Below are 24,348 nucleotides of genomic sequence, written 5' to 3'. Positions count from 1 at the left end.
TTCCTTATTTACTTTATGCTGGCATGGTTAACAGCAGATAGCTTATAATCTACAACAAGTAGACTGCAGATTTGAATTGCACTGTGGGCATAGATGTTCATGAATATTTTTAGATGGCATATAAAATTCATCACTAAATGCAAGGCCACCACCTTGCTCATTAAGAGCCTGCAGTAGCTTGAAAAAGTTCTATATTTGTTTCTAAAACAGAACTACCATACCATTTAGTTTCTGTCAACTTAAAGTACTAATATGAGATATATTTATCTAAAGTAAACAGCCAAAAGGCTTCAGTTCAGCGATGCAAAATTTATAAAAATCAAGTGGATATTAGATTCAGCATTATTTCAAAGCCAAATGTAAAAACTATGAAAGTTTTGTACAAATAAGTTGACCACAGAGTTTACAGGAATACACCAGCCATTTTGAAAGAGAGTTTTTGCTCTCTGACAAAAACCAACCAGTTTGAAACAGCTGCCAGGCCAGTGAAACCTTAAAAAAATTAACCAAGTTAGAAAGCATATATACAAATGCCTGGGCAGAGTGCATGTTTTCTAAAGTGGACTACACTAAGGCAACTCATAAATGCTAGTGGGCATATTCCCATAAGCTCTCTGGTCAACTTATTTGTATGCAACTTTCATAGTTTCTACATTTGGCTTTGAAATAATGCTGGATCTAATATCCACTTGATTTTTATAAATATATTTATCTTTTGTAGCAGGATTCACTTTAAAAAAATTCTGGTTGGGATGATTTGCGACTTCAGCTGACTCTCTAGTAAAGTATAGGATTCTGTCTTTTCTGCTAAGGTGATGATGCCATGGTCAGAGATTCCAAATTTATGTTAGATACACTATATAAAAATCATTTATCCAACAGTCATCTCATCTTTATTCATGTATATTTTAATGAAGGAGATCTCTCTATTTGGCCAAAGTACGGTAGTTTAAGAATAAGTTATATGGCAGATGTTATCCGAAAGAGGTTATTTCAGAAAGAGATCAGAGACTCCATGGAGATACCTAACTAATAATAATAGAAAAAAAAGAGGACATAAGGCTGGATGAATTTATGAAGAAGTTTCTGAAGTCCATTATGAGGAGAGGGTGTTAAATGATTTGTGTACAATGTTGCTGAAACTTATGAATGAAACCACTATAAAAATAATCATAATTTACAATTATGAATCTTTTTACAATTTTTTCTCTGTTAGTATATTATTAGTTTTGGTTTCATAACACATATGATCGGCAGTTGCGATGTGCCCGTTACGGATATGTATAAATGAAATGTAAAGCATTTGAGATTTGATGAACTTACTAGATTCTGCTAGTTTATAATAATTTCAGTCTTCTTTATTGTAATTCATATTTGTTGAGTGTTGAGATAGTTTGTCAAGACATTCTCTTTACACTAACAAAGACAATGTGCCAGCCATTACTATGTAGCTTCTCGCTTGCTATTTACACAAAGTGAGCATGCTCACCAAGGACTGATAGCTGACAGGAGAGAGCATTTGGCACCTTAGTAATGAGGAAAACAAGTAGAAAGAGAGAGAGAAAGAATGGAAATTTGAGAATGGCAACCAGAGAATTTTGTTCTTAGGAAGTTTATAAGAAAACGTGACAGTCAGGAGAATATTAATAGAAGATTCTGAAAAGGAATTGTAACACTATGAATCTTTAAACTGGAAAAGATGAGACTGTCAACGAGTGTTTAGTAAATAAAAGATATTGGAATTGATGTTCTAATTCAATGCTTGAGGAAACACTGAATGAAAAGTTTCATCTTCTGTCTTAAAGATGCCTGATCTATTTGGTATTCTACTGGAAAAAGTGATAGAATCAATAAAATCTGAAAACTGTAAAGTGGCTTAACATGAAGAGCTCTACTTAGATAGTAGAGCTCCTCATGTTAGTAAAGAAGCGCTCTACTTAGATAGTAGAGCGTTTCTTTCTCTGGCAAAAATTGGTAATTCGTGTGTCAAATTGAACTTCGAGAGGTAAGAATATTTATACTCCAGTGAAACAGGAGAAATAATTGAAAAAAGTGTATGCTAATTAAGGAATTTTTTAAGAAAAGAGGTAGTTTCATGTTTTAGGAAAGTGCCTAACAAGAAAACTGACTCTGATGAACATTTTGTTGTTGTGTAAACAAAGTGTTTAGTCTGGTAGATGTGATTAAGTATATGTTAAACCAGTTATAGAAAGAATCAGAGATTCTTTTAAGATAAGGAGATAGCTAAAGTGTAGGCTTATTTTGAAGGCCTTGGATCCAATTAATTTTGTAGTTATTTATTTAAAGTATATATAATGTTTTAGTTTCATTAAATATATATATTTTTTATTTGGTACTCAAGCCAATAATTTTCCAGATCCTAAAAGAATTAGAATTAAAAGTTCTTGCACCAATCGGAATTGAACTCCTGTGAAATTATCTAACACTCAGTGCAAAAAAACAAACTCTTACAGAGAAAAAAAATGATAAAAACAATGGCACAGTGGACTATCAGGACTGGTGACTTAACTTTATTCTAGAATCCAGAAACTTAATTTTGACTTAAGTAAAATTGCTACAAGAGGTAAAAGTGCAGTTTCTTCAATTAAAGATGAGAAATTTTTTAAGTTACTTAATCCAAATTTAGTAATACCTTCATTCTCAAGTGATAGTCATGAAAGCATAGAAACATTTTTTAAATATGCAGAAAAAATTAGAGATTTAGGAAAATGGTCAGATTTCCATTTATTAATTATACTTCATGGAGAAAAGAGCAAAGCTAATAATAATGGCAAATATCTGTTGTATTTCTGCTCAGGACATGGACTGGTTATTACTAACACCATGTTCCAACATAAAAATGAGCACAAATTCACATGGAGAGAGAAGAGGACAGGAATAAGAAAAGTCTCATTGACTATGTTATTGTTGATAGTGATGTTTTCTCCCTGGTGCAGGACACCAGAGTGTACAGAGGATTTGAAATTGGAAGTGATCACTATTTAGTCTTGAGCAGGATAAAATTGAATTTCATATTGAAAAGAATAACATGTAAGAAAGTTTTAAAGCGATAAAAGTTGAGCAGCTCTCAGATGTGAACTGTAGACTAAAATACACAAAGATTATTGAAGAAAAAATGAAAGAGTTTGAGAACAGGAATCAAACCTTGGAGATTCAGTGGCAAACTCTGAAGAAAACATTGATTCTGCCAGAGAGGAGTGTGGTGAGGTTGTGTGCAAGGATAAAAAAATCAGAACTCCCTGGTGGACACAAGAAGTTAAAGAGGCAGTGAAGGAAAAGAAGAAAGCATATCAAAAGTTCCTGGCAAATAAGTCAGCTTTTACTCTTACAGAATACAGAGACAGATGTAAGAAAGCTAAACAGTGTGTAAAACTAGCTAAACAAAAGTCATAGGAGGACTTTGGCAAGAATATAGAAAATAAATAAGAAGGTGGAAAAATATTCTGGAGGTTGTTGAAGAAGCTTAGGAATGGAGGAAAGAATGCTGTAAAAGGAGTTAGAGATGATAAAGGTGACATGAAAACGGGAGAAAAAGATATCCTTGAGGAATGGAGTAATTACTTTGAAAAACTGCTAAATGAAACAAGCAGTGATGACAGCACAGTGGTAAAAAACACTGACCAGGCATGCAGTCAGGAATACATATCCATACTTGAAGTAGAAAAAGCCATCAAAGGCATGAAATGTGGAAAGGCAGCAAGAGTAGATGATATTCGACCAGAAATGCTGAAGTATGGTGGCATAAGAGTTTTACAGTGGCTGCACTGCATAGTTCAGAAAGCCTGGACAGAGGGACGAATTCCCAATGATTGGAGTAGAGCTCTCATAGTACCCATATATAAAAAGGGAAATAAATCTGAATGTGAGAATTACAGAGGTATTTCCCTACTGAGTGTTCCTGGCAAGATCTATGCAAGTATACTTGAGAAACGGTTGAGAAGAATTGTGGAAAAAAAGCATGGTGAAGAACAAGCTGGATTCAGGCCAAATAGAAGCTGTCAGATCAGATCTTCACTTTACGACAAATAGTCCAGAAAGCATGGGAATATAACAAAGATCTGTATTTAAGTTTTGTCGATTTCGAAAAGGCATATAACAAGGTGCCAAGAGAGAAGCTATTCAATACGCTGCAGTTATATGGTGTCAATGGGGCATTATATCAAGCAATACTCACTCTTTATTTGAGTTGTAAGTCAGCAGTTAGAATTGAAGGGAGTACAGGAAGATGGTTTAATGTTAAATCTGGTGTGAGACAAGGATGTACATTATCCTCTCTGTTATTCATTATCTATATGGATCACATTATGAAGGAAAGTGGTATTAAACATGATATCAAAATTGGAGATGTTAATGTCAGCTCTTTGCTTTATGCGGATGATGTTATACTTCTAAATAAATCCGCTACAAGTCTGCAAGATTCTCTGACTAAATTGAATAGCTGTTGTAATAGATATGGTATGAAGGTCAGCAATAAAAAGACAAAGACCATGAAAATAGGCAGAATCATTGAAAATGTGAAGTGTGTTGTGAATGGAGAACCTGTGGAACAAGTAAAACATTTCAGCTACTTAGGCACGATTTTTACTGAAGATGGTAAATTAAATATGGGAATAGACAACAGGATCAACAAAGCTGGTATGGTGGGAAGTCAATTGAATAAATTCATATGGAATAAGAGAGAAATTAGTCGGAACACTAAATTAGCTGTATACAAGACAGTGTTCAAACCAGTTTTAACTTATGGATCTGAGAGCTGGGTCAGAAGTAAAACACTTGACCAAAGACTAGAGACTGCAGATATGAGAGTCCTGAGAAAGATTATAGGCGTGAACAGATGGCATCAATGGCAATATCATATTAAAAAACGAACTTGACATTGTCAGAATCCAGGAATGCGTTCGCAGAGCTAATCTCAGGTGGTATGGTCACTTAAATAGAATAGGCGAGGAAAGATTAGCAAAACAAGTGTTCTCTGCCAGGTTGGCAGCAAAACGACCCAGAGGAAGACGAAGATATAGGTGGATTGATACGGTACAAAGTGCCTTACATGATAGAAATATAAGATCTGATAATGTTGGAGTCTTGACAAGTAACAGACTGATTTGGAGGAAAATTGTAGATAGGAAGTTAGTAATGATGTAATTTTTTTCATGTAGTACTATCATATCCTGTACACCCGTTGAGGGTACATGGCAGGAATTTGATGATGATGAATTATACTTCATAATAAATTATTGGGCAAAGCCAAAACATTCTTAAATACATCCCCTTTATTAAGAGATGCTGACAATTATGCAACCTTTAAAAGTTTACTAATATCAGTATTTTCAAAATTTACGCCCTAATTCTTTTTTGAAAAGAATTAGGGCCTAATATTTGAAAAATTTATCATGCATTCATGGGAGTCTATTTCAGAGTATTACCACAGACTTTTCAGCATTGCTCATAAATTTAATATTCCATTTGAAGACAGATCCTCTTTAGAATGGTTGCTGTTTCATCAGTTCAGACGTGGCATGAAAGATAATTTGAAAGAAATAGCTTACAAGAAAAAGATTAAAAATCTTGAACAATATTTTCAACTTGTTAGGGAAAAGAAGAAGAGACTTAGAGATATATTTCATTTCACAAACATAAAACAGGTAAACTCTTTTCGATATAATGAAACTTATTCTCCTAGCACAGTGACTGCAAATAAAGTGAGAGAAGGGAAATTTCAAAAATTAAAATGGGCTAAGAGAAAGAAACAGTCTAAGGTAATTTCTGTGAATTTAACTAAAGATGTTGCAGAATCAGATTACAAATTAAAATCACATTATTTGGGAAAAACGGAGTAACTAAAAACATTTCTTACTAAAGAGATAGAAAGACAGCAGAGACCAATTGTGAAAGGGCAGGAACTTCTGTTTAAGATGATATAACAATATCCAAGAATCTTCCTACAGATAATCAATTTTTCTCTTGTAAATCTATCATATTGGCATGGACAGAAATGTCAAACTACTCATTAGACATGAGTAAAGCTAAAGGCAGCTCAAATCCTGAAAGAGAGTTTGATGTAGCACAAGCTCCTTATGCTAATGGAGATAATCCCAGATGAAAAAATGATAAAAAATAACACCATTATTGACGACATGTAATTATGAATTTTTAGTCAGTTTCAACTTGGTTTCTATAAAGCACATGGAACTAACTTTGTTAGGATAATCTATCAGGCTTTTTTTTATTTTTAACATTACTGTTTTTTTTCTGTGTGTGTGTGTGTGTGTGTGTGTGTGTTGGTTACAAAACAAGATTTACAAACCTACTGAAGACACTTTTACCATGAGTATGCAACTGAGTAAAAAAAAAAGAAAAGAAAAAAGAAACAGAAAGAGTTTGGGTGTTGAAGTACATCAAAAAGTGTTTACACATCGGGCTATAAGACCAAACAGGAATGATATCTACAAAGTGCAGCCAAATTCTTAGCTGTACTATGCATAATATTTGTCTAAAAATCAAGACATAAGCAGAAGAATTCATCATAAAATATTAATGCCAGAATCACATTTAATATTTTTATTTGTAAAATTTTCAGCTAAGTTTCATAGCCATTCTCAATACAATTATAGGAAAACTCTAAAAAGAGCAACAATTTAATTGAAAGCACGTGATATTATGTGCACTATAGGCTGCAGGAGGATAGCTCCATCTGCATTATTTTTAAACATAAGCAAAATTTAATTACAATTAAGGAACACATGAATGGTGAGTATCAGTTAATATAACTTCCCAAAATTGAGAAATTTTGGGCAAATCACTTTTGTTCAGGTTCGAGTTGTGAATGTGTGCTTCACAGCTTTCTTTGTAGTCTTTCCAGAAGAAAGTAACTTTTGTGTAACATTTTGGTTTTTCCACTGAATCCTGTGTTTTATAAATAAAGCATGGCTTGCTAAACCAGATTTGTTGTGTTCTTTAAGGGAAATGTATTCTTGATGTTCTTGATTATATTTAAAAATAATTAACTGAATTAATTTATTGCAATTTTTTTGAATATCTATTAATGCAGATGGAGCTATTCTCCTGTAGCCTATAGTGCACATAATATCATGTGCATTCAATTAAACTGTTGTTCTTTTTAGAGTTTTCCTATACTTGTTTTGACAATGGCTATGAAACTCAGCCAAAAATTTTACAAATAATAATATTAAAAATAAATTATTCTAGTATTAATATTTTATGATGTATGCATAATATTTTGTTCTGCTGCAGTTTCTGCTTAATACTACTCATACACTAATTCCACTAAAACCAATGGCATCATTAAAAAGAAACTGCAAAAGAAAATGTTATAAAGGATATATAAGGAGAAAGGTGAGCAGCAGGCTCATAAGCAATATAAAGAACAAGCAAGAAGGGTGCTTGTCATGATAATGGAGGTAAAATCAGATTATGAGAGCAAATTAACTGAGCAGACCAACAGAGATTGCACAGTGTTCTTTTGCTACATAGCAACCAGAAAGGAAGAATAATTATGAAAGGATAACTTTAATCAAAGCTGGAGGTAATGAAGTGAGACAAGCAGAAAAAAATAGTTGAATTAATGAGTGATCACTTTTCAAGTGTGTATCATCCAAGGGTCTAATGCAATAATGCAGTGATTGATGTAGAAATCAAGACAAGAATAGAGTCTGATAAACTTCACGTGTTTTGGATATTAAGAATACTCAATTTGAATACAACCTTGGGGTTGGATGAGGTTTTAGCCTGTATATTGCAGGAAAGTGAAAAAGAAATTCACTGTCCTAAACCAGACTTTAATTTTAACCTAGTAAAGTGCCATGGAAGTGGAAAAAGAACAAAATAGCTTTACACAAAACATGAAGGTTCAAGAATGAGGTTTCAAATTATAGAAAAGTTGATTACGGGCAAAATTCAGGAATGGGTGGATAGGAATATGATATTCCATGGGGAAGAACATCATGACTTTGTGAAAGGGAGGGGGGGGGAATCTTGTCTATAATTTACTCATTTGCTACACAAGTTCTCGATAAACAAAGACAAAAAATGTCATTTCCCTTATCCAGTGAAGTTGGATAAGGGAAATAGCAATGCCATGATGTTACTAGACTTCGACAGGATACTGCATGGAGCCTTATTATGCAAAATGAAGCAATGGGGATGGATATAAAGCAAGTGATATGGAAAAGACGATAGGTGATAAACAGATATTAGAGATGTAGTATATGGTGGAGATGAATCAAAGAAAAGGCAGGGAACAGGTGGAATGCCACAAGGCTCTGTGCTGATTCTGTTCAATTTGTACCCTCAATGATAATGAGAATCATAAGAGGAGGAATATCTGCCTGTCTGATTATGCTAAAATGGGGAGAGTAACAATTAATAAGGATGATGTAGAGCTCTTGTAGGATGTTCCAAATAGACTGGTGGTTTAGGCACAGGATTCAATGTGACTGAATGATTATGCACTTCAGGATGAAAAAAACTGCAGTGTGTATTGCACAGATGGAATTGTAATGTAAGATATTGATAAGGATTTAGGGATAATGGTAGATGAGAGTTGAAGTTCGGAAGATATGTTTCAAAAATGGACACAATCTCTGAAAGGATCATTTGAATGTTAAGAAACACAATGACAAGCAGAGGTAAGGAAGTTATTATCACTCTTTCTTCTTAGTCAATCTCCCTATGATGAGGAATTGACTTAATACATTACTCTTCTTCATCCATCATTGTCTTTGGTCATTCTGAATGCAACCGCCAACATAAGTTCAGTTAGAACAGGAATTTGATCTAGACATCTCCTACGAGCCAACCTCTTCCTCCAGACATCTTACTCTGTATGAGAAGTTTTTCAATGTTGTCTCCATCTTTTCTTGAGATGTGTCCAAAATATTTGAGGATTCTTCTCTACACTATGTTGCACATACTCATTTCAAGATTTATAAGTTTTCATACGACCACATCTGGTTTACTGTGCACCAGATATGGCCACCTGGATTTCTTAGGAATGTAGAAATGGTGAAGAGGATTCAGAGGTGAATGACCAAATTGGTGATTGGTTTATGAAGAACTCGCTATGAAGACACACTGAACGTTTGTGGGTTACAAAAGTTGATCTAACAGGTAGAATAGTGGGGAATATGATAGAAACATATATCCCAGAATAACAGCATATCACGGTTACGAAAGGAGTTTTATAGAATAGATGTGAAATAAATTTTCCAATATGACTGGATGAGAGAGAAAAATGGGTCACCCCTGAAAAGTGTGTAAGAGTGTGGTTAGTAAGAGTGTAAGACCTAGATTGTTTTGATAGTGGTGAATGCATATTAAAAGAAAAGTTTCATATTGATAAAAAAAAAATGTACAAATCATTCTATTGAACTTTCAAGAACCAAAGAAATATTTTGTTATACTAGAAAGTTTGATACAGTGAATTTCCATTAAATATGGCATTGTTGCTATAGGAATAAGTTTTCTATAGCTATATTTACTATAGCAAGATTTGATAGTTTAAAATATAATTTTTTTATATGCACAATTTTATACATTTTAAGGCTCATTTTTGAGTATTTGATATGGTTTTAATAGTAAAAAGAAAATTACATCAGCTAGCTAATAACCTGGAAGTTTTGGAATAAATGCTTCTTCTGTTCAGCATATTTTTTTGCTGAACAGAAGTTCAGCAAAAAAATATGCAAAAATCAGCAAAGAACAGAATATTATTTTGGAGCTGAATTCTGGATGTGTGGTAGACATCCAGAATCTACAGCAGCATAGAATTCTGAATTCTGTGCTGCTAAGTGAAACATGTGGACAAAAGACTAGAGTCCCAACTAGGTGAACATCCTCTGTGTTGGCAGCCTATGATGTGTGGTAGACATCCAGAATCTACAGTAGCACAGAATTCTGATTTCTGTGCTGCTAAGTGAAACATGTGGACAAAAGACTAGAGTCCCAACTAGGTGAACATTCTCTGTGGGCACCTCTGTGTTGGTGGCCTATGATGTAAACTGGCTCTCAAAGTATTAGTGTTTCCCATATTTTGAGAAGTTTAATGCGACTATTAAATAATTATGGTTGCATTAAACTTTCTTGGAGGATAGTGGTCTTTTTCCAATTGATTCTATAAGCTGTATCTAAAGCATGGTCTGCAAGGCCTGATTGACCATAGTCAGGCTAAATAAGGTTCAGGCCAAAGTTGAGGCAGAGATGCCCGAGGAACAAGTATGTTTCAGCAAAAGGTAAGGGTACCAGAGATCAGATCCTTTGCCTATGACAGATCATAGGAAAAAAAAAAAAAATTCAGACTCCCTCTGATAATGTATTTCTTAGACTACTCTAAAGCTTTTGACTGCGTTCAGCATGTGAAACTGTGGGAAGTAATGAAAAGAACGGGTTTTCTTCAACACACTATCAGGTTAAGATGAAAAGCCAAAACGGCTATTTTTTTTTTTCTGGCGAGGTTCTGGCTTACTAGCTGAAAAACAATAAGGGATTTTTATCCCCTTAACTTACACTATCAGGTTGATAGCCAACTTGTACAGGGAGCAAGAAGCCATGGTAAGAACAGGTGCTGGATTGACTGATTGGCTTCAGGTTGGACAAGGAATTAGGCAAGGATGTTTACTTTCTCCTCACTTGTTTAGTATATATATATGCAGAAGACATGTGTGAAGCATTAGATAAGCTCAAAGCAGGAATTAGGATAGGAGATAGATTGATCAGTAATTTGAGGTATACTGATGAAACAGTACTTCTTTGTAATGATAAGGAAGAACTATGAAAATTCTTGACAAAGTTAACAAGATCAGTAATAACAGAGGATTGCAACTCAACCCTAGTAACACAAAGTTTATGGTTCTCAAAGGAAATGCAAACAGGGAAGCTCTTGAGAAACAAGTGTACCTTAATTGAAAAAGAATTGAGGAAGTCAGCAAGTTTGAGTACCTGTGATCCATTATTAATGTGAAGAATTACTGTTCAGAAGACATCAGAAGATTAAGAATGGCTAAAACAACAGTCAGAGAATCGTCTAAATTCTGGAAGGATGGATCCATCTCCATGGGAACAAAGTTGAGGATTTTGGATGCAGTTGTTTTTCCAACAGTGACTTATGAATGTGAGACTTGGAACCTAAAGAAGTCAGATAAGAAAGGATAGCTGCTTTTCAGATGTGGTGTTACAGAAGGCTGTTGAGGATATCATATACTGAAAGGCATACATATGAATGGGTGTTAGAAAAGATCAGTAGAACTTTAGGGCTCCTTAAGGATATTGACAGAAGAAAGCTAAAATATTTTGGACACATTGAAAGGATGGAAAGAGGATTTCTCAGAACAGTAATGGAAGGTAAAGTTCCTGGAAAAGGAGGAAAGGATAGACCATCGATGAGATGGATGGATGAATGGATGGTGTGTGTGGAGTGCCTTATCTTCAGAGAGTTGAAGCATCCAGAAAAGCATACAACAGGACTATGTGGCGAGACCTAGTATGGCATATCACTGAGCATTGGCGTGACCATACGGCATCTGTGGATGCTCAGTGAACATAAGGATATATGGCTTTAGAGAAATAATCAGTTATTTATATTCTTTCTCTTGCACTGTTTATAATAAATGCTGAAATATGCAGAACAGTGACATTAAAAAATATGGGGTGCTTAAGGGGCAAAGCTATATAAATGAGAGGAGACCTCCACATAGCCTTTAAAGGAATGCGGAGAACCGACCAGGGCTTCTGACCTAATGTCCAATCCTCACCTTCTCGTGGTGCACCCTGTTGGGTATCTACCTGGATACTGAACGAACGAGGATGGGCTGGCAATTTGGAATTAAGCCAACCGAATTGTATTCTAATTAGCTTAAACCAATATAGAAAATGATGGTACAGCATGACAAAATTTCATGCCGGTTGGGGCATGCCCAGTTAAACAAGGCCCTGTTGTTTTCACCAGGGAACCAGGGCAAACAGCGAAAAGTCAGCTACTGGAACAAAATCTGAAAGCACACCCCAACTCAACATCACCAGAGTTAAAGATCAGTACTATCAACATAAGAAGCGTGAATGACAAAGAAATGGAACTAGCTAAAGAATTAGATAAGTACCAGATCGACATAATAGGGGTGACCGAAACAAAAATGACAAAACTGGTGAGATCGTTTTGAGCAATAAATACAAAACGTTATACTCAGGAAATGACAATCAAGGAAAAGCAGGAGTAGCCATAGTATTCAACACAAAATATGAGGCTAATCTTCTTGAATGGCAGGCAGTCTAAAGAGTGATGTGGGCAAATATCAGAATGGGGAAATGGACAATGAGACTTATTTGTGCCTATGGTCCCACAGAAGGTTCTACTAAGGTAGAAGTGGAGGAAATTTTTGATGCTTTAGAAAAGGCAACTGACACAATGAAAAAGGAAAAGTTGGTCCTTGTTGGGGATCTAAATAGCAGAGTAGGAAATGATTGTGAGACATACAAAAATATTTTGGGAAAATTTGGAGAAAAGAGCAAAGCTAATAATAATGGCAAATATCTGTTGGATTTCTGCTCAGGACATGGACTGGTTATTACTAACACCATGTTCCAACATAAAAATGAGCACAAATTCACATGGAGAGAAGAGGCAAGGAATAAGAAAAGTCTCATTGACTATGTTATTGTTGATAGTGATGTTTTCTCCCTGGTGCAGGACACCAGAGTGTACAGAGGATTTGAAATTGGAAGTGATCACTATTTAGTCTTGAGCAGGATAAAATTGAATTTCATATTCAAAAGAATAACATGTAAGAAAGTTTTAAAGCGAATAAAAGTTGAGCAGTTCTCAGATGTGAACTGTAGACTAAAGTACACAAAGACTGTTGAAGAAAAAATGAAAGAGTTTGAGAACAGGAACCAAACCTTGGAGATTCAGTGGCAAGCCTTGAAGAAAACCCTGATTGATTCAGCCAGAGAGGCATGTGGTGAGGTTGTCTGCAAGGATAGAAAAATCAGAACTCCATGGTGGACACAGGAAGTTAAAAAGCAGTGAAGGAAAAAAAGAAAGCATATCAAAAGTTCCTGGCAAATAAGTCAGCTTTTGCTCTTAGAGAATACAGAGACAAATGTAAGAAAGCTAAACACTGTCTAAAACAAGCTAAACAAAAGTCATGGGAGGACTTTGGCAAGAACATAGAAAACAAATATCAAGAAGGTGGCAAGATATTCTGGAGGTTGTTGAAAAAGCTTAGGAATGGAGGAAAGAATGCTGTAAAAGGAGTTAGAGATGATAAAGGTGACATGAAAACAGGAGCAAAAGATATCCTTGAAGAATGGAGTAATTACTTCGAAAAATTGCTAAATGAAACAAGCAGTGATAGCACGGTGGTAAAAAACACTCAAAAGGCACACAGTCAGGAATACATATCCATACTTCAAGTAGAAAAAGCCATCAAAGGCTTGACATGTGGAAAGGCAGCAGGAATAGATGATATTCGACCAGAAATGCTAAAATATGGTGGTATAAAAGTCTTACAGTGGCTGCACTGCATAGTTCAGAAAGCCTGGACAGAGGGACGAATTCCCGACGATTGGAGTAGAGCTCTCATAGTACCCATATATAAAAAGGGAAATAAAACTGAATGTGAGAATTACAGAGGTATTTCCCTACTGAGGGTTCCTAGCAAGATCTATGCAAGTATACTTGAGAAACGATTGAGAAAAATTGTCGAAGAAAAGCTTGTTGAAGAAGAAGCTGGCCAAATAGAGGCTGTCAGGATCAGATCTTCACTTTATGACAAATAGTTGAGAAAGCATGGGAATATAAGAAAGATCTGTATTTAAGTTTGGTCAATCTGGAAAAGGCACATGACAAGGTGCCAAGAGAGAAGCTATTCAGTATGCTACAGTTATATGGTGTCAACGGGGCATAATATGAAGTAATACTTAGTCTTTATTTGAGTTGTAAGTCAGCAGTTAGAATTGAAGGAAGTACAGGAAGATGGTTTAATGTTAAATCTGGTGTGAGACAAGGATGTACATTATCCCCTCTATTATTCATTATCTATATGGATCACATTATGAAGGAAAGTGGGTATTAAACATGATATCAGAATTGGAGATGTTAATGTCAGCTCTTTGCTTTATGCGGACAATATTATACTTCTAAATAAATCCGCTACAAGTTTGCAAGATTCCCTGACTAAATTGAATAACTGTTGTAATAGATACGGTATGAAGGTCAGCATTAAAAAGACAAAGAAAATAGGTAGAATTGTTGAAAATGTCAACTGCGTTTTGAACAGGGAACCTGTGGAACAAGTAAAACATTTCAGCTACTTAGGCACGATTTTTAGTGAAGATGGTAAATTAAATATGGAAATAAACAACAGAATCAACAAAGCTTGTATGGTAGGAAATCAATTGAATAAATTCATATGGAATAAGTGAGAAATTAGTCAGAACACTAAATTAGCTGTATACAAGACAGTGTTTAAACCAGTTTTAACTTATGGATCTGAGAGCTGGGTCAGAAGTAAAAGACTTGACCAAAGGCTAGAGACCGCAGATATGAGAGTCCTGAGAAAGATTAGAGCCGTGAACAGATGGCATCAATGGCAATATCATATTAAAAACGAGGATATTAGGAAAGAACTTGACATTGTCAGCATCCAGGAATGCGTTAGCAGAGCTAATCTCAGGTGGTATGGTCACTTGAACAGAATGGACAAGGAAAGATTAGCAAAAGAAGTGTTCTCTGTCAGGTTGGCAGGAAAAAAACCCAGAGAAAGACCAAGATATAGTTGGATTGATACGGTACAAAGTACCTTAGACGACAGAAATATAAGATCTGATAATGTTGGAGTCTTGACAAGTAACAGACTGATTTGGAGGAAAATTGTAGATAGGAAGTTAGTAATGACGTAAATTTTTCATGTTGTACTATCATATCCTGTACACCCCCTTGAGGGTACATGTCAGCAAATTGATGATGATGATAAAACTAAGATGATCAAGCAAATTTAGACTTTTTTTTAAGCTTATTACCTTTACGTTTTTCTGGATCATCTGGAGCATCTGTTATGAGTTTGTCCAATCGAATTAGAAGTTTATTTGTTTCAATAACATATCGATCCATTCTACTGGCTCTTATGGTCTTAAAATAATCAGTGTGGCATCTTGAATGTCCTGCAATGAGAAACATAAGAAGATAAAACTATTTAATAAATTACTTATACCTGTTTATAATTACTCAGCAAAAATCAAATTGATTTTGTCAGGATGGATTTTGAGTGGTGTGATTTTACATATTCAGAGTTTTAGATACTTGCAGTTGATCCTGCAACTCTGACTAGTTAGATATGAGATTGCTATAGCTCATAAAAATTACATATTAACATTTCAATCAAATCATCAATTTGATTGAAATGTTTACAATTCAATCTGATTTGATTGAAACGTACTTTTCAAGAGTAGATTATACTCTTGAAAAGAAATCATACTCCTGTTTTATTTTTTTATTCAAGTGTCAGCAAAAAAAATTTTGTGTGTGAAATTTGTAGAACTTTGCGCTGCTGAAAAACATTTCATACACCGATTCATACTATGTGTGGCTTAACTACCAAAATAATCATACAGATGAAATCATTATTAACATCAGCCATTTTCAGCTCAATGCTGAATGAAGACCTACCTGAGCTTTTCTATGCCACTGAGTTCCAGCCATTTCCCTAATCTTCCCCCCCCCCCCCATCTCTTTGGTCTTACTGTAGTTCTCTTTCCATTTCTGGGATGCCATTCAGATATCAATTTTGTACATATCCAGGATATATATATATATGCAGAATTACAAGGCTGATGATTATGAGAAGCATAAGAGACAGCTCGAAGCTATAACATGGAATGAGGAGATGAGCAGAAAGGAAATAAATGCTGCATGGGAACCGACAAAGAAATGAATAATGGCATCAAGTAAACATGATGGTAATAAAGCATAGGATTTGACAGTATATCACCACGTTCTTGAGGGAATGCCCTATGGAATTAATGGCACTTTTGGTGCAACTGTTTAACGAGTCTTATAACAGGGTGAGTACTGAATGAATGGAAGATGGGAAATATTATTCCACTTCACAAAGTGGGGAGGGGGAATAAGACTAAGGCTACAAATTATAGGCCTGTCTGTGTGTCTGAGGTTGTTGTTAAGGTATCAGAGAAGTTGGTGAGGACAAGGATTCAGAAGTGGGTTGATAACAGCAGTATTCTTTATGATGGTCAGCACAGATTTGTTAGGGTGAATTCATGTTTCAGCAATCTGCTTATGTATTACAAGGTGATAAACTCACTTGATAAAAGAGATGCATATAGAGTGGTATACTTGGATTTTTTAAAGGCCTTTAATAGACTGCTACATGATAAACTGATAGCTGAACTAAAACAGATGGGATTAGATAACAGACTAGTAAGTGATTAGTTGCCAGACAGGTATCAGCAGTTGTATATGGAGGAGTGGTATCCCAAAAGAGGAAGTGTTAAAGTTTGTGATTAATAAAGTTACTAAAAGAATTTATTTTGATCACAATTTAACAAGTAGGAACCTTTAACAAAAAGGAAAAATATACTTGTATCTAAGTGTGAAATACAACTGAGAATATTTGTTAACTCACATAAGAAAATTTGTTGTAATATGATGAAAATAAAGTAATTAAATTATAGAATATTGGTCATAAGAATTTTGAATGTAAAGGCTCGTTGTCAAACAATTGAAACAAGGGATTACAGGTTTATGTCAATTCTTAGAAAATTTTGGTAAGCTGATAAAGTTTAGTGAATGTGACTCATAGGGTTAGCAAGAACCAAGCTAAGGTCCAAGGTCAAGGTTCCCGATTTTAGACGTCACCACGAGTCAGTCACGTGCACACGGCCCGTGGGAATTTTCGGCAGAAAAATGGCATCGGGGGGGGGGGGATTAATTGCAGGAGGTGCCAGTAGAGTCATGCTATAAAAGGGTTAGGAACCCCCCCCCACACACACACACACGTGGCTCTCTCTTGGTTCTCTAGTCTTCATATGGGTGGTCTTATGTGGTTTTCCTGAGTAACAGGTCAGGAGTTCTCTCCTTCCGCCACAACAAGGAACTAAGTAGGCGGGATTCGGTCCTAATTCCCTATTATAGAAAGGAGGGACGCCGTACAGCTGAGAAGAAAGGCAACTACTGCATGTTATATCAACCATGTTCTTGATGGAAAAAGAAAATCTGTGGAGAAGTAGGTGCCCGCATAGTGAATCTCACGACTACAGAATCGCAGATCCATTGTGTTTCCTTGGAAGAAGCTTGATGTGCTGAAGACGTGAAGGCCCACCTTGATCCGAGAAATCTCAGATATGGTCCACTACAGAAGAATTTGTCCTCGGAAATTACAGACGAGTAAGAGCAGAGACTAGCATAGAAGATCCTTATCAAACGGTATCGTAAAATCTTACATTATTTCAAATCTTATGTAGCTGTGATTGTAGTTCAGTTACCGATCTATCGAAAGACTTGAACGAGAGTTGAACTAAGACTTTAGTGCATTTAAGAATAGAAAGAGAATAAGCTTATCAGTGTTAATAGATAAAAAAAATCGCGTGTCTAGTAAATTATGCATGTCATCTATATTTTGTCTACGAGCTGTCTGAAGAACTGAATGTGGTTACTATTGTAGCAATAGGAATGTTTAACCCATATTACTCTCGTAAGTTAACGTGTGCAAACTAATTGTATTTAATTAAGGTATTGTATCATAATATTGTGCTCAGACAGATTTAGAGAAGTTTTAGTCAATTGTTAACATTTGCGAGGATATCCTTTTATTGTATGTGTGGAGTCTTTTGTGGCGGCATAATCGCCCTTCCCACAATAAATTTTATAACCTATCATTTGTGTTTTGTTAGTATTGTTTTGTATTGCTTCAGCTTAGCATTGAATTAAGTTTTAATGAGTTTTAATGTATTGTATTGTGCTTATGTGTATAATAAACTTTTGCTCATTGAAAACTCAGTTGTCCGAAATTGCCATTCAATGCACCGCTTGTAATAACATATGAATCTAGTTGCAGGGGAAGAAAAAATTTAGTTGTGTGTTCAAGGTCACGACTGCATAATTGTTTCACACCTAAACATGTTTAAGAAATTGCTTCTTGTTTTGATTTTCTTTCATAAACTAAATGTCATAAATGGTGCAGCTAAAAAATATAAATGTTTTAGGATACTAAGGGGAGCAAGAGCTTAGATACCTTGTATTTGGGTGATATCACGTATAGTAAGAAATTTGTTACAAACAAGATAAAAAATAAACTTGTAAGAGGAATTAACAATTATAGGACAGTAAAAGGGAGATACAACAGAAGGTCACTAGTGCGCAGGGATTTGTTTCAGGACCATTATTGTTTAACTTGTACAATAATAACATTGGGACCAGCTTAATTGGAGATGTACAGCTGTTCACTGATGATGCAAAGTTAGGAAGGGCTATGAGAAGTAGAGCAGGCATTGTGGTCTTGCAGGAGAATCTGAATAGACTATGTGAGTGGGCAAATGATTGGAGCTATCATTTTAATGTTGCCAAGTGCAAGGTCTTGAAGCATGGTCTTGAATTTTGGTGGGCAAAGTTGGAATGTACAGCATACAATTAATGGAGAAATTTTGAAGGAGGTTGAGGAGATGAGAGATCTGAGAGTGATGGTGGAGAGAGACTCGAAGTTTAGGGATCACATTGCTAAATTTGTAAGAAAATTGTAATCCCAATGGATTATGGCAATAATGAGGACATTGACATGCAGAGGCAAAGAGGTTATGGTTCCCATGTATAAGGCTTTGATCAGGCTACATATGGACTACTGTGCACAGATTTGGTTGCCTGTTTTTAGGGGGATGAGAATGTATTGAAGGTTTACTAAGTTAGTGTCAGGTCTATGAAATGTCAGATATGAGAAGAGATTGAGGGAATGCAACTTACAGAGCCTTGTAAATAAAAGAAGAGGATATGATTGGGACATAAAGAGCAGCAAGGGTAGAACTAGAGGCCATCCATGGAAGCTGTATAAGGAGGTGTGAGCAAGGAGTGAGAAGCAGGTTCTTTGTGTGGTGAGTGCAGAAACTCTGAATGGGTTCAAGGCATGGTTCAATGATCTTTTGGCATTAGAGAGTATAGCCTCCCATGATGAATCATTTGACTCCATGGAGATAGATGATGATGATGATGATGATAATAATAATCAATGTGTGAATGTATTCCAAAGGTCAAAAGGCTGAATAAGGCAGGTGTAAAATGGATGAATTAAGGGGATTAAGCATTGAATCTGGAAGAAGAAGATACTTTGGAGGCAGTACAAGATAAATAATGGAAATAATTAGTTACATGAAGAATAGAAAGAACTGTCCAGGAGAGTGGCTCAGTTAGTAAGGAAAACAAAAGTGCAGTATGAGCAAAAATTGGCAAATCAGGCAAAGAAAAAAACCCTAGACAGTTTTTTCAATATGTGGCAAGTAGAAAGAAGAATGATTATGTCAATGAATGAAAGTGGGTGATTGGTAACTGCTGAAGAGGACATAGTCAAGCTATTCAAGTGAGAAGTTCATCAAGATGTTTCATCTTCAGTGTGAAATCAGAAGTGTAGAGCAACACTTCCCAAACTGTGGGCCACGGCCCCCTTGGGGGCCGTAGGTTTTGTTGAGGGGGGCCGTGAAATAATGAAAACAAATTTAAAATGTTTTAAGACTAAGTAGATTTTTTTATTTTAAAAGAAACGTATTTAACTTTTATTATTTATTATTTTTTTTTATATTTTAATGGAAAAATTCACACATTGGTGTTGGTTCACAAACTTTGCGTCCTGCGTATTTCGGTGCTTAATGAATATTAATAAATATTGCTTATTCATATGTTTCATTTCAAAGCAGTGGTTTATTGTATTTACTTCAAATGCTCTCCAGGGAAGCTCCAAATCTTCCTGTCCCTTTCATCAGGCGTTCCTAATCAGGGACTGTTGATATTGACTTTATATACATATCAAAACTCGTTTTATATTATGACTGTCATCCGAGCTAGTTTTCTGTTACCAATAAAAGTTTCGCATATACTTCACACATGAAAAAAAGCTTAAACAAGTTCAATGTAGGGAGATAGTAACTCGCTTGCAGTGGTAAACAACACACCCTCCCTAACAGCCACTATACTGCAGAGGCAATAAAAACAAGTACTTTTATTATGCCAGTGAATAAGGTATGAGGAGTCTGTGTAATATATTTCTCAACAAATAGCGCAATTAGAGATAACTGGGATAAAACAAATTAAAACTAATTAATGAATCACATGTCCCCTCATACAGAAACTATGCTGTATAGACTGAAACAAAATCATATGTTACACAGGCAAACACAGTATCTAACTAAAAACTATTGTTATTAATTAGATGTGTGTGAGTTCGATTTCCCAAGGCAGCAATAAAATTCAACCGAACGTGTTAAAATTCGTAAAAGTGTTAAAACTAAGTAATATATATATATAATGAATATTATGGCAGTTTCACATATGGAATTCGGTTGAAGAGAGTTAGCATTTCAACTCAATTGTCAGCTATGCTTTTATCTTTCAGTTGCGCGATCTTTTGTTAATACCGCACCAATCATATGCACGTTTTAATAACCTGCCTTTGCTGTCTTTTTTGCGTTAGGCTTAATTACCGCAAAGGGAGAAAAGTCACAAAAGAGAAAAATGTTTCTGGTCTGGGGATTCCCTTATTCAGGTAATATTCACTAATTTCATGTTATCAGTCTGTGGTGTGCCAGTATTGGTAAGTGGTGATATTATTTGATCTATTCTACGTTAAAAAATTTAACCCTGAGATGGATAAGTGGCTGATAAAAAATATAAAAAAAAATTCCTGCGAACAATCAGAAGCAGAAACAGACTCAAAAAAAAAAAAGGACAGTATTTCATATTTTACCAGAACAGCCCGCATCGTCTTCAGAACCAAATGGTAAGAGGCAAAAAATGTAATATATGCATTTGATTTTTGCAATATTCGCTCTATATGTTTTGTATTGAATATAAATACAATAAACATTATAATAATATATCTCTCTATTACGATTTTTTTTCGAGGGGGGCCGTGAAATATTTTAATTTTTGCAAAGGGGGGGCCCATGACATCCAGAAGTTTGGGAAGCACTGGTGTAGAGAATGAAATGGAAAAGACTTACTGGTGAGCAAGCAAGAGGTATACGAGGAGTTAAGTAAGCTAGATGTCAATTAAGCAATAGACTTGATGCCATATCACCACATGTCTTAAGGGAGTGTTCCAGGGAGTTAGCACAAGTCCCAACAGAGCAGAGGGTAGGCAAAATTGTTCCACTTCACAAAGGTGGTGATAAGGTTAAGGCAACAAATTTTGGGCCAATCTGTATATCTATCTGGAGTTGTGATTAAGATGTTTGGAGATTAGCAAGAGATAGATACAAAAACTGATTTGATAAGGGAGATACATGCATATACAGTGATATACTTAGATTTTGCAAAAGCTTTTAATAGATGCCGCACCACAAGTTGGTCACTAAATTGAAGCAGACAGGCCTGGATAACAGACTAGTGAGTTGGAATAGGTGACTGGCTATCAGATAGGTATCAGCAGCAAGTTGTGTACTGGGGTGGGGCACCATCTCCAAACAGAAAAGTCCCTATTCATGTGCCACAGGGCTCTGTTTTGGGACCACTGTTATTTAATTTGTATATTAATGATATTGGGATAGGTTTAACTTGTGACATACAACTTTTTGCAGGTGAGATCTTTCTAAGAGACAAATACAAAATGTTATATTCAGGCAACAGGACCACTGTTATTTAATTTGTATATTAATGATATTGGGATAGGTTTAACTTGTGACATACAACTTTTTGCAGGTGAGATCTTTCTAAGAGACAAATACAAAATGTTATATTCAGGCAACGGGCAAGTGGGTTTTTCATCCAGTAAACTCAAGAAAATCGGCGTCGAACACGCACTATTTTCAGACATTAAAAATATTGTGTTAAGGTTATGGACCATGAGATGGCAGTACTTATTAGCTGCCTTCTTCACTGCATACCGATTAATTAGTGATAGCCTTGGGCCAGCTATCTCTAATTGGCTACTAGTGGAGATTGAACTGTCCACTCAGTCTCAAAAAGTTAGATGGGGGCTAAAAAGGCCTTGCCTACTTCTTATACAAGAACAGAAAGGCATTAGCTGATTATTATTTATTATTAATGACAATCAAGGAAAACAGGGAGTAGTTATAGTATTCAACACTAAATATGAGGATAATCTTCTTGAATGGCAGGCAATATCAAGTAGAGTGATGTGTGCAAATATCAGAATGGGGAACTGGACAACGAGATTTATTTGTGCTTATGGTTCCACAGGAGGTTCTACCAAGGAAGAAATGGAAGAATTTTTTGAGGCATTAGAGAGAGCAGCTGGCACAATGAAAGAGGAAAAGTCGGCCTTTGTTGGAGATTTAAACAGCAGAGTAGGAAATGATTACCAGACATATAGAAATGTTTTGGAAAAATTTGGAGAAAAGTTCAAAGCTAATAATAATGCCTGCTGGATTTCTGTTCAGGACATAGATTAGTTATTGCTAATGCTGTTCCAACATAAAAATGTGCACAAATCGACATGGAGAGAAGATGCAATTCAGAAGAAAAGACTTATTTACTATAAGTTCATAGGATCAGGACACAAGAGGATACAAAAGATATGAAATAGGAAGTGATCACTATTTAGTTTTGAGCATGATAAAACTGAATTTCATATTGAAAAGAAGTGTGTGTAGGAAAGTTTTAAAACAAATCAAGGTTGAGCAGCTTTCAGGGGTGAACTGTAGAGTCAAATACACAACATTATTGAAGAAAAAATGAAAGAATTTGAAAACAAGAACCAAAGCTTGGAGATTCAATGGCAAATCCTGAAGAAAACATTGATTGATTCAGCCAGAGAGGCATGTCTGTAAGGTGAGGTTGTATGTAAGGATAGAAAAATCAGAACTCCATGGTGGACTCAGGAAGTTAAAGAGGCAGTGAAAGAAAAGAAGAAAGCACATCAAAAGTTCCTGGCAAGTAAGTCAGCTTGTGCTCTTAGAGACTACAGAGAAAATTGTAAGAAAATGAAACACAGTGTAAAACTAGCTAAACAAGAGTCATTATTATTATTTGACACCTCCAGGGAGTCCAAAGACTCATCGAGGGAGGACACCTGCTCTACAGCTCTGGGAAAACTTTCATGGGAAAATTTTGATAAAAACATAGAAAATAAATATCAGGAAGGTGGCAAAATATTCTGCAGGCTATTTAAAAAGCATAGAAATGAAGAAAAAAGTACTATAAAAGGAATAAGAGATGATAAAGGTGACATGAAAATGGAAGATAACGATATTCTAGATATCTGAAGTAATTACTTTAAAAGACTGCTAAATGAAATAAGCAATGCCAGCAGGATGGTAAAAAAACTCCCAATAGGAATGCAGTCAGGAATACATATCCATACTTGAAGTAGAAAAAGTCATCGAAAACCTGAAATGTGGAAAGGCAGATAGAGTAAATGAAATTTGGTCAGAAATGCTCACATATGAAGGTATAAAAATTTTACAGTGGCTGCATTGCATAATTCTGAAGACCTGGTGAGAGGATCAAATTCCAGAGGAATGGAGCAGGATTCTCATAGTACCCATCTATAAAAAGGGAAATAAAACTGAATGTGAGCTCCTGAGTGTTTCTGGTAGGATTTATGCAAGTTGAGAAACGGCTGAGAAAAGTTGAGGAAGGGAAACTAAGTAAAGAACAAACTGGATTCAGGACAAATAGAGGTTGCCAGGATCAGTTTTACACCATAAGACAAATAGTTGAGAAATCTTGGGAATATAAGGATTTGTATATAAGTTTTATTGATCTCGAAAAGGCATATGACAAAGTGCCAAGAGGAAAACGCTTCAAAATACTACAGTTATATGGTGTAAATGGGACATTATATTAAGCAACACATAGTTTCTATTTAAGCTGTAAGTCAGCAGTCAGAATTGAAGGAGGTACTGGAAATTAGTTTGAATAAAATCATGTGTGCAACAAGGGTGCACATTATCTCCACTGTTATTCATTATCTATATGGATCACATTATGAAGGAAAGTGGTATTAAATCTGATGTTAAAATTGGTGATGTTAATCTTAGCTCTTTTCTTTATGTGGATGATGTTATACTTCTGAATAAATCCAGTACAAGTCTGTAAGATTCCCTGACTAAAATGAATAGCTGTTGTAATATGTTTGGTAT

The 24,348-nt window shown here is 35.4% G+C and overlaps 1 protein-coding gene across 1 annotated transcript in view; it reads right to left on the bottom strand.

The window, feature by feature from the left end:
- The window catches only part of Rbsn-5 (Rabenosyn-5), a 201,752-nt gene that overhangs the window by 94,083 nt on the left and 83,321 nt on the right, over positions 1-24,348 (bottom strand). The window contains exon 5 of the mRNA XM_090410078.1: positions 15,052-15,192. Coding sequence (XP_090266204.1) covers positions 15,052-15,192 — 141 coding nt within the window. The remainder of the gene's footprint in view (positions 1-15,051; positions 15,193-24,348) is intronic.

This window comes from Typopeltis vanoorti, chromosome 20 (genome assembly GCF_054136105.1).
Source record: "Typopeltis vanoorti isolate ZY-2024b chromosome 20, IOZ_Tvanoo_1.0, whole genome shotgun sequence".
Lineage (NCBI taxonomy): Eukaryota > Metazoa > Arthropoda > Arachnida > Uropygi > Thelyphonidae > Typopeltis > Typopeltis vanoorti.
Note: the sequence above shows the minus strand (reverse complement) of the source record. Positions and strands in the feature narration are given on the sequence as shown.